Source organism: Salmo salar, unplaced genomic scaffold (genome assembly GCF_965601325.2).
Source record: "Salmo salar unplaced genomic scaffold, fSalSal1 ptg001052l, whole genome shotgun sequence".
NCBI lineage: Eukaryota > Metazoa > Chordata > Actinopteri > Salmoniformes > Salmonidae > Salmo > Salmo salar.
Window position 1 is genome coordinate 1 of NW_027675603.1, and position 10,000 is coordinate 10,000.

General features: G+C 42.1%; 1 protein-coding gene across 1 annotated transcript in view; it reads left to right on the forward strand.

Moving 5' to 3' along the window:
• Positions 1-1,618: 1,618 nt before the first annotated feature.
• Positions 1,619-10,000, forward strand: part of LOC145877393 (centrosomal protein of 192 kDa) — a 30,957-nt gene continuing 22,575 nt past the window's right edge. Inside the window, exon 1 of the mRNA XM_082972729.1 lies at positions 1,619-2,060. Coding sequence (XP_082828855.1) covers positions 1,879-2,060 — 182 coding nt within the window. The 5' untranslated portion in view covers positions 1,619-1,878. The remainder of the gene's footprint in view (positions 2,061-10,000) is intronic.

Below are 10,000 nucleotides of genomic sequence, written 5' to 3' on the forward strand. Positions count from 1 at the left end.
CTGATACTTGGTAGATCTGCTAGTGACATTTTGCGGTCAGAATTGTTTGGCGAGCTTTTCGTCGGTGGTCCGTGAGCTACTGGTAGATCAAACTGTCTGAGACCCCTGTTCTATACATTAGGGTACCAGAGAGGATTTCCTACTCTGGGCAACTTGTTACAGCTGTTAAGCCATTCATAACAACACACACACACACACACACACACACACAGTTGAAGTCGAAGTTTACATACATTCAGGTTGGAGTCATTAAAACTCGTTTTTCAACCACTCCACAAATTTCTTGTTAACAAACTATAGTTTTGGCAAGTCGGTTAGGACATCTACTTTGTGCATGACACAAGTAATTTTTACAACAATTGTTTACAGACAGATTATTTCAATTATAATTCACTCGTATCACAATTCCAGTGGTTCAGAAGTTTACATACACTAAGTTGCCTTTAAACAGCTTGGAAAATTCCAGAAAATGATGTCATGGTTTTAGAAGCTTCTGATAGGCTAATTGACGTCATTTGAGTCAATTGGAGGTGTACCTGTGGATGTATTTCAAGGCCTACCTTTAAACTCAGTGCCTCTCTGCTTGACATCATGGGAAAATCAAAAGAAATCAGCCAAGACCTCAGAAAAAAAATTGTAGACCTCCACAAGTCTGGTTCATCCATGGGAGCAATTTCCAAACGCCTGAAGGTACCACGTTCATCTGTACAAACAATAGTACGCAAGTATAAACACCATGGGACCACGCAGCCGCCATACCGCTCAGGAAGGAGACGCGTTCTGTCTCCTAGAGATGAACGTACCTTGGTGCGAAAAGTGCAAATCAATCCCAGAACAACAGCAAAGGACCTTGTGAAGATGCTGGAGGAAACGGGTATAAAAGTATCTATATCCACAGTAAAACGAGTCCTATATCGACATAACCTGAAAGGCCGCTCAGAAGGAAGAAGCCACTGCTCCAAAACCGCCATAAAAAAGCCAGACTACGGTTTGCAACTGCACATGGGGACAAAGATCTAGTGTCCTCTGGTCTGATGAAACAAAAATAGAACTGTTTGGCCATAATGACCATCGTTGTGTTTGGAGGAAAGGGGGAGGCTTGCAAGCCGAAGAACACCATCCCAACTGTGAAGCACGGGGGTGTCAGCATCATGTTGTGGCGGTGCTTTGCTGCAGGAGGGACTGGTGCACTTCACAAAATAGATGGCATCATAAGGCAGGAAAATGATGTGGATATATTGAAGCAACATCTCAAGACATCAGTCAGGAAGTTAAAGCGTGGTCACAAATGGGTCTTCCAAATGGACAATGACCCCAAGCATACTTCCAAAGTTGTGGCAAAATGGCTTAATGACAACAAAGTCAAGGTATTGGAGTGGCCATCACAAAGCCCTGACCTCAATCCTATAGAAAATTTGTGGACAGAACTGCAAAAGCGTGTGCGAGCAAGGAGGCCTACAAACCTGACTCAGTTAGACCAGCTCTGTCAGGAGGAATGGGCCAAAATTCACCCAACTTATTGTGGGAAGCTTGTGGAAGACTACCCGAAACGTTTGACCCAAGTTAAACAATTTAAAAGGCAATGCTACCAAATACTAATTGAGTGTATGTAAACTTCTGACCTGCTGGGAATGTGATGAAATAAATAAAAGCTGAAATAAATCATTCTCTCTACTATTATTCTGACATTTCACATTCTGAAAATAAAGTGGTGATCCTAACTGACCTAAAACAGGGAATTTTTTACGAGGATTAAATGTCAGGAATTGTGAAAAACTGAGGTTAAATTGTATTTGGCTGAGGTGTATGTAAACTTCTGACTTCAAGTGTGTGTGTGTGTGTGTGTGTTGCCCCACTATGTTTCTCTCATGATTTCCCATGCTGTTGTCTCCAGCCTACGACCTGCCCCAGAGCCCCAACCAGGCCCAGCTGTTCTATGGTAACCTGAGTAAGGTGGTGTTGTCAGTGCTGGGAAGCACAGAGACCTTGGACTCTGGAAGGAGCGGCCTCCATGTCCAGCCCTCGTTAGCTGTCACCAGGAGAGGTTCGGAGGCTGACAGGTACTAGGGAGAAATATCATACATTAAGGAAAGAACATAATCAAATTAAATGTATTTATAAAGCCCTTCTTACATCAGCTGATATCTCAAAGTGCTGTTACAGAAACCCAGCCTAAACCCCCCCCCCCCCCAAAAACAGGAAGCAACTAACTAGCGTATAATCATATGAATGTTTTCCTCTAACACCTTATTTGGTTCCTAGAGTGTTTCTCTCTCTGCTTAGAACATACGGGCACTGTTTACACAGGCAGACCAATTCCGATCTTTTTCTGCCAATAATTGGGCACCCTGAGTAGATAGATACAGTCAATGGCGGCTGTTTTCCCCCAGACACGGATAAAGTCTCTGTGAGTCCTAGACTAGAACATTTACTGAAAGGAGAATCTACATTTTGAAATGGCTTTTTAGTCCAGGACTACACTTCATCTGTGTCTGAGGAACCGGCCCCATCATGTCTGTAACAAATCTGATCCTGGTCCTCCAAACACATTCTGTTAAGGTATACTAACGGTATGATAAAGGGATAATTCTGTTAAGGTATACTAACGGTATGATAAAAGGATAATTCTGTTAAGGTATACTAACGGTATGATAAAGGATAATTCTGTTTAAGGTATACTAACGGTATATTCTGTTAAGGTATACTAACGGTATGATAAAGGATAATTCTGTTTAAGGTATACTAACGGTATGATAAAGGGATAATTCTGTTAAGGTATACTAACGGTATGATAAAGGGATAATTCTGTTAAGGTATACTAACGGTATGATAAAGGATAATTCTGTTAAGGTATACTAACGGTATGATAAAGGGATAATTTGGGATTTTGTCAATGAGGCCCTTTTATTTACTTCCCCAGAGTCAGATGCCATTTGTATGTTTCATACGAGCGTTTTTGAAGGAATTCGCTTACTAGCGCAGTTGCTAACTAGCGCTAGCACAACGACTGGAAGTCTATGGGTAGCATGGTAGCATGCTAGCAGATACCCATTGACTTCTGGTCATTGCGCTAGTGCTAGTTAGCATTGGCTCCATACTGGACAGAGATTCATAAACATGTTATCCGCGAGTTCACCTGACTGGGGAAGGTGATACTGGGCCTTCAGAAAGTATTCACACCCCTGGACTTTTTAACACATTTTGTATAAAAGTTATAAAAAATAAAACACTATCTTGATTAGATAAGTGTTGAACCGAACCCCCCTGAGTCAATACATGTTAGAATCACCTTTGGCTGTGATTACAGCTGGGAGTGTTTCTGGGTAAAAGTCTCTAAGAGCGATTACTGCTGTGAGTGTTTCTGGGTAAATCTAAGAGCGATTACTGCTGTGAGTGTTTCTGGGTAAATCTAAGAGCGATTACTGCTGGGAGTGTTTCTGGGTAAATCTAAGAGCGATTACTGCTGGGAGTGTTTCTGGGTAAATCTAAGAGCGATTACTGCTGGGAGTGTTTCTGGGTAAATCTAAGAGCGATTACTGCTGGGAGTGTTTCTGGGTAAATCTAAGAGCGATTACTGCTGGGAGTGTTTCTGGGTAAATCTAAGAGCGATTACTGCTGGGAGTGTTTCTGGGTAAATCTAAGAGCGATTACTGCTGGGAGTGTTTCTGGGTAAATCTAAGAGCGATTACTGCTGGGAGTGTTTCTGGGTAAATCTAAGAGCGATTACTGCTGGGAGTGTTTCTGGGTAAATCTAAGAGCGATTACTGCTGGGAGTGTTTCTGGGTAAATCTAAGAGCGATTACTGCTGGGAGTGTTTCTGGGTAAATCTAAGAGCGATTACTGCTGGGAGTGTTTCTGGGTAAATCTAAGAGCGATTACTGCTGGGAGTGTTTCTGGGTAAATCTAAGAGCGATTACTGCTGGGAGTGTTTCTGGGTAAATCTAAGAGCGATTACTGCTGGGAGTGTTTCTGGGTAAATCTAAGAGCGATTACTGCTGGGAGTGTTTCTGGGTAAATCTAAGAGCGATTACTGCTGGGAGTGTTTCTGGGTAAATCTAAGAGCGATTACTGCTGGGAGTGTTTCTGGGTAAATCTAAGAGCGATTACTGCTGGGAGTGTTTCTGGGTAAATCTAAGAGCGATTACTGCTGGGAGTGTTTCTGGGTAAATCTAAGAGCGATTACTGCTGGGAGTGTTTCTGGGTAAATCTAAGAGCGATTACTGCTGGGAGTGTTTCTGGGTAAATCTAAGAGCGATTACTGCTGGGAGTGTTTCTGGGTAAATCTAAGAGCGATTACTGCTGGGAGTGTTTCTGGGTAAATCTAAGAGCGATTACTGCTGGGAGTGTTTCTGGGTAAATCTAAGAGCGTTCCAACACCTGGATTGTGCAACATTTGCCCCGTTCTTCTTCTTCGTGTTAATGTCAAATTGGTTGTTGATCATTGCTAGACAACCATTTTCAGGTCTTGTCATAAGATTTTTAAGCAGAATTAGGTCAAAACTGTGAACTTGGCCACTCAGGAACATTCACTGTCTTCTTGGTAAGCAACTCCAGTGTAGATTTGGCCTTGTGTTTTAGGTTATTGTCCTGCTGAAAGGTGAATTCATCTCCCAGTGTCTGGTGGAAAGCAGACTGAACCAGGGTTTCCTCTAGGATTTTGCCTGTGCTTTGCTCCATTCTGTTTCTTTTTATCCTAAAGAACTCCCCAGTCCTTAACTATGACAAGCATACCCATAACATGATGCAGCCACCACGATGCTTGAAAATATAAAGAGTGGTACTCAGTAATGTGTTGTACTTGAACCAAACATAACTTTTTGTCCAGAATACAAAGTGTTAATTGCTTTGCCACATTTTTTTGCAGTATTAATTTAGTGCCTCGTTGCAAACAGGATGCATGTTTTGGAATATTTGTTATTCTGTACAGGCTTCCTTTTCACAGTCATTTATGTTTGTATTCTTGAGTAACTACAATGTTGTTGATCCATCCTCAGTTATCTCCTATCACAGCCATTAAACTTTGTAACTGTTTTAAAGTCACCATTGTCCTCATGGTGAAATCCCTGAGAGGTTTCCTTCTTCTCCGGCAACTGAGTTAGGAAGGACGCCTCTATCTTTATAGTAACTGGGTGTATTGATATACCATCCAAAGTGTAATTAATGACTTCACCAAGCTGAAAGGGATATTCAATGAATGCTTTTTTTTTTACCCATTTTTTACTCCTCCCACGCCTCCCACGCCTCCACCCCTCCCACGCCTCCACCCCTCCCACGCCTCCACGCCTCCCACGCCTCCACGCCTCCCACGCCTCCACCCCTCCCACGCCTCCACCCCTCCCACGCCTCCACCCCTCCACCCCTCCCACGCCTCCACTCCTCCACCCCTCCCACGCCTCCACTCCTCCACGCCTCCACTCCTCCCACGCCTCCCACGCCTCCACCCCTCCCACGCCTCCACCCCTCCCACTCCTCCACCCCTCCACGCCTCCACGCCTCCCACGCCTCCACCCCTCTCACGCCTCCACTCCTCCACGCCTCCACTCCTCCCACTCCTCCACGCCTCCCACTCCTCCACGCCTCCACTCCTTTCCTTCTTGCCAGCCGGGAAATGTGGTGAGATCTCTCATTATCAGCGAACCAGAGAAAGTGTGTGCTTTCCCCGTGTCTTTCGACAACAGAAACGCTAGCAATTCTACCTCTCCAGGTATGGAAAGCTAGCCAATGGGAACTGCGTGTGGCAGAGTAAGCTTTCCAGCGAGCTAGCAGAGTTAGCTTAAGCCTCACGGCGTGGGGTTAACCAAGTGGCGATGGCTAGCCAAGTTAGCTTAAGGCTCACGGCGTGGGGTTAACCAAGTGGCGATGGCTAGCCAAGTTAGCTTAAGCCTCACGGCGTGGGGTTAACCAAGTGGCGATGGCTAGCCAAGTTAGCTTACGCCTCACGGCGTGGGGTTAACCAAGTGGCGATGGCTAGCCAAGTTAGCTTAAGCCTCACGGCGTGGGGTTAACCAAGTCGCGATGGCTAGCCAAGTTAGCTTACGCCTCACGGCGTGGGGTTAACCAAATCGCGATGGCTAGCCGTGTCACGTTAAGCTACCCCCGGAGACAGAAGTAGACATTTTTTTTCCCCCCCCATTCGGTTAAGTATCGAACACTAATCGACTCCATTGACCTCACGGTTGACCTGTGAACTGTTAAGGCAGGAAGACAGGAATTCAAGTCACACAGAGAGGAGAGAGAGCTTCAGGAACCGTCCTGATCACTTCCGCAAAGAAGAAGAGAGGCCGAGAACGACCAAAAGGGCTGGCCCTCGGTCAGACGACGTGCGATTGAGCTCTTGGTCATTTTGTAAAACAGCCGACAGGAATCCCACTGAGACACGGGAAAAGGAGTATTCGAAAGAGAAGCCCATATATATACGAAGGCCCAATCGGCTGCCTACTATACCTTGTGTCTGTCAGGAGTTGGGATGCCGGTGCTGTCGAGAGCCGTGCCGTCATTCAGAGAGATGTACGTCAGCCTGCTGAGACTGGGACTGGAACAACTCCACTCGGACTGGGACTGTGGAGGAGAGAGATCACTGGGGGGTCTCCTGTCCCCGACACTGGAGGAGGGGGGACACACAGGCCTGTACAGGCAACCAGAGAGAAATACAAGATTTAAGAAGAACTGCAAGTAGAGTTACACAGTAGAGGGCACGACCTGACATCTGATTGATTTAATAACTGATTGATGGTTTGAGTGATTGAATAATTGATTGAATAATTGATTGAATAATTGATGGTTTGATTGATTGAATAATTGATTGATTTACCCTTCTTGGTTGGGGAAGGAGGTCTGTGAGGGGGAGGAGTGGGTGAGAGGAGAGGTGGAGGGTCTGAAGGTACACTGGCTCTGCTCTGGTCCTCCAGCATGATGCAGAGGAGTACCTGGAGATGCACCTGCAGAGAACAACACATTACTATCCATAACCTGACCAGGATATTAATACATTACTATCCACCACATTAATACAATCTGACCAGAGATCATTACTATCCACCACATTAATACAATCTGACCAGAGATCATTACTATCCACCACATTAATACAATCTGACCAGAGATCATTACTATCCACCACATTAATACAATCTGACCAGAGATCATTACTATCCACCACATTAATACAATCTGACCAGATATCACATTACTATCCACCACATTAATACAATCTGACCAGATATCATTACTATCCACCACATTAATACAATCTGACCAGAGATCACATTACTATCCACCACATTAATACAATCTGACCAGATATCACATTACTATCCACCACATTAATACAATCTGACCAGAGATCATTACTATCCACCACATTAATACAATCTAACCAGATATCACATTACTATCCACCACATTAATACAATCTGACCAGAGATCATTACTATCCACCACATTAATACAATCTGACCAGATATCACATTACTATCCAACACATTAATACAATCTGACCAGAGACTCCCCAGTCCTTAACTATGACAAGCATACCCATAACATGATGCAGCCACCACCATGCTTAAAAATATGAAGTGGTACTCAGTGTGTTGTGTTGAATTTGCCCCAAACAACACTTTTTGTATTCAGGACAAAAAGTGAATTGCTTTGCCACATTTTATTTTGCAATTTTACTTTAGTGCCTTGTTGCAAACAGGATGCATGTTTTGCAACTACCTTTTCACACGGTCAATTAGGTTTCTTTTGTGGAGTAACTACAATGTTGTTGATCCATCCTCAGTTATCTCCTATCACAGCCATTAAACTCTAACTGTTTTAAAAAGTCAACATTGGCCTCATGGTGAAATCCCTGAGCGGTTTCCTTTCTCTCCGGCAACTGAGTTAGGAAGGGACGCCTATATCTTTGTAGTGACTGGGTGTATTGATACACCATCCAAAGTGTAATTAATAACTTCACCATGCTCAAAGGGATATTCAATGTCTGCTTTTTGAAATTTTTACCCATCTACCAATAGGTGGCCTTTGCGAGACATTGGAAAACCTCCCTTTGTGGTTGAATCTGTGTTTGAAATTCACTGCTCGACTGAGGTACCTTTACAAATAGTTTCATGTGTGGGGGTACAGAGATGAGGTAGACATTCATAAATCATGTTAAACTCTATTATTGAACAGAGAGTGAGTCCGTCCAACTTTATTATGGGACTTGTTGAGCACATTTTTACTCCTGAACTTATTTAGTTTCCGTAACAAAGGGGTTGAATACTTATTGACTCGAGACATTTCAGCTTTTTTATTTTTTATTAATTTGTAAAAATGTCTAAACATCAATCCTCTTTGACATGATGGGGTGTTGTCTGAAGGCCAGTGACAAATCGAAATATTGTAAATATTAAAATCAGGCTGTAAGGCTCTGTAAATGGCTTTATTGACAAAATCCCAAAGTATCCTTTTAATGATTATATAACGTTGTAGTAGGGGTGTTAATGGTTATATAACTTTGTAGTGGGGGTGTTAATGGTTTTATATAGTTGTAGTAGGGGTGTTATACTAACAGTATGGTGTTAATGGTTATATATAGTTGTAGTAGGGGTGTTATACTAACAGTATGGTGTTAATGGTTATATAACGTTGTAGTAGGGGTGTTATACTAACAGTATGGTGTTAATGGTTATATAACGTTGTAGTAGGGGTATTAATGGTTATATAACGTTGTAGTAGGGGTGTTATACTAACAGTATGGTGTTGTAGTAGGGGTGTTATACTAACAGTATGGTGTTAATGGTTATATAACGTTGTAGTAATGGTGTTAATGGTTATATAACGTTGTAGTAGGGGTGTTAATGGTTATATAACGTAGTAATGGTGTTAATGGTTATATAACGTTGTAGTAGGGGTGTTATACTAACAGTATGGTGTTAATGGTTATATAACGTTGTAGTAATGGTGTTAATGGTTATATAACATTGTAGTGGGGGTGTTATACTAACAGTATGGTGTTAATGGTTATATAACGTTGTAGTAGTGGTGTTAATGGTTATATAACGTTGTAGTAGGGGTGTTAATGGTTATATAATGTTGTAGTAGGGGTGTTAATGGTTATATAACGTTGTAGTAATGGTGTTAATGGTTATATAATGTTGTTGTAGGGGTGTTAATGGTTATATAACGTTGTAGTAGGGGTGTTATACTAACAGTATGGTATTAATGGTTATATAACGTTGTAGTAGGGGTGTTAATGGTTATATAACGTTGTAGTGGGGGTGTTATACTAACAGTATGGTATTAATGGTTATATAATGTTGTAGTAGTGGTGTTAATGGTTATAATGTTGTAGTAGTGTTATACTAACAGTATGGTGTTAATGGTTATATAATGTTGTAGTGGTGTTAATGGTTATATAATGTTGTAGTGGTGTTAATGGTTATATAACGTTGTAGTGGGGGTGTTAATGGTTATATAACGTTGTAGTGGGGGTTTTAATGGTTATATAATGTTGTAGTGGGGGTGTTAATGGTTATATAACATTGTAGTAATGGTGTTATACTAACAGTATGGTGTTAATGGTTATATAATGTTGTAGTAGGGGTGTTAATGGTTATATAACGTTGTAGTAGGGGTGTTAATGGTTATATAATGTTGTAGTAGGGGTGTTAATGGTTATATAACGTTGTAGTAATGGTGTTAATGGTTATATAACGTTGTAGTGGGGGTGTTATACTAACAGTATGATATTAATGGTTATATAATGTTGTAGTAGGGGTGTTAATGGTTATATAATGTTGTAGTAGGGGTGTTAATGGTTATAATGTTGTAGTAGGGGTGTTAATGGTTATAATGTTGTAGTAGGGGTGTTAATGGTTATATAACGTTGTAGTAGGGGTGTTAATGGTTATATAACTTTGTAGTGGGGGTGTTATACTAACAGTATGGTGTTAATGGTTATATAACGTTGTAGTAATGGTGTTAATGGTTATATAACATTGTAGTAGGGGTGTTGTGG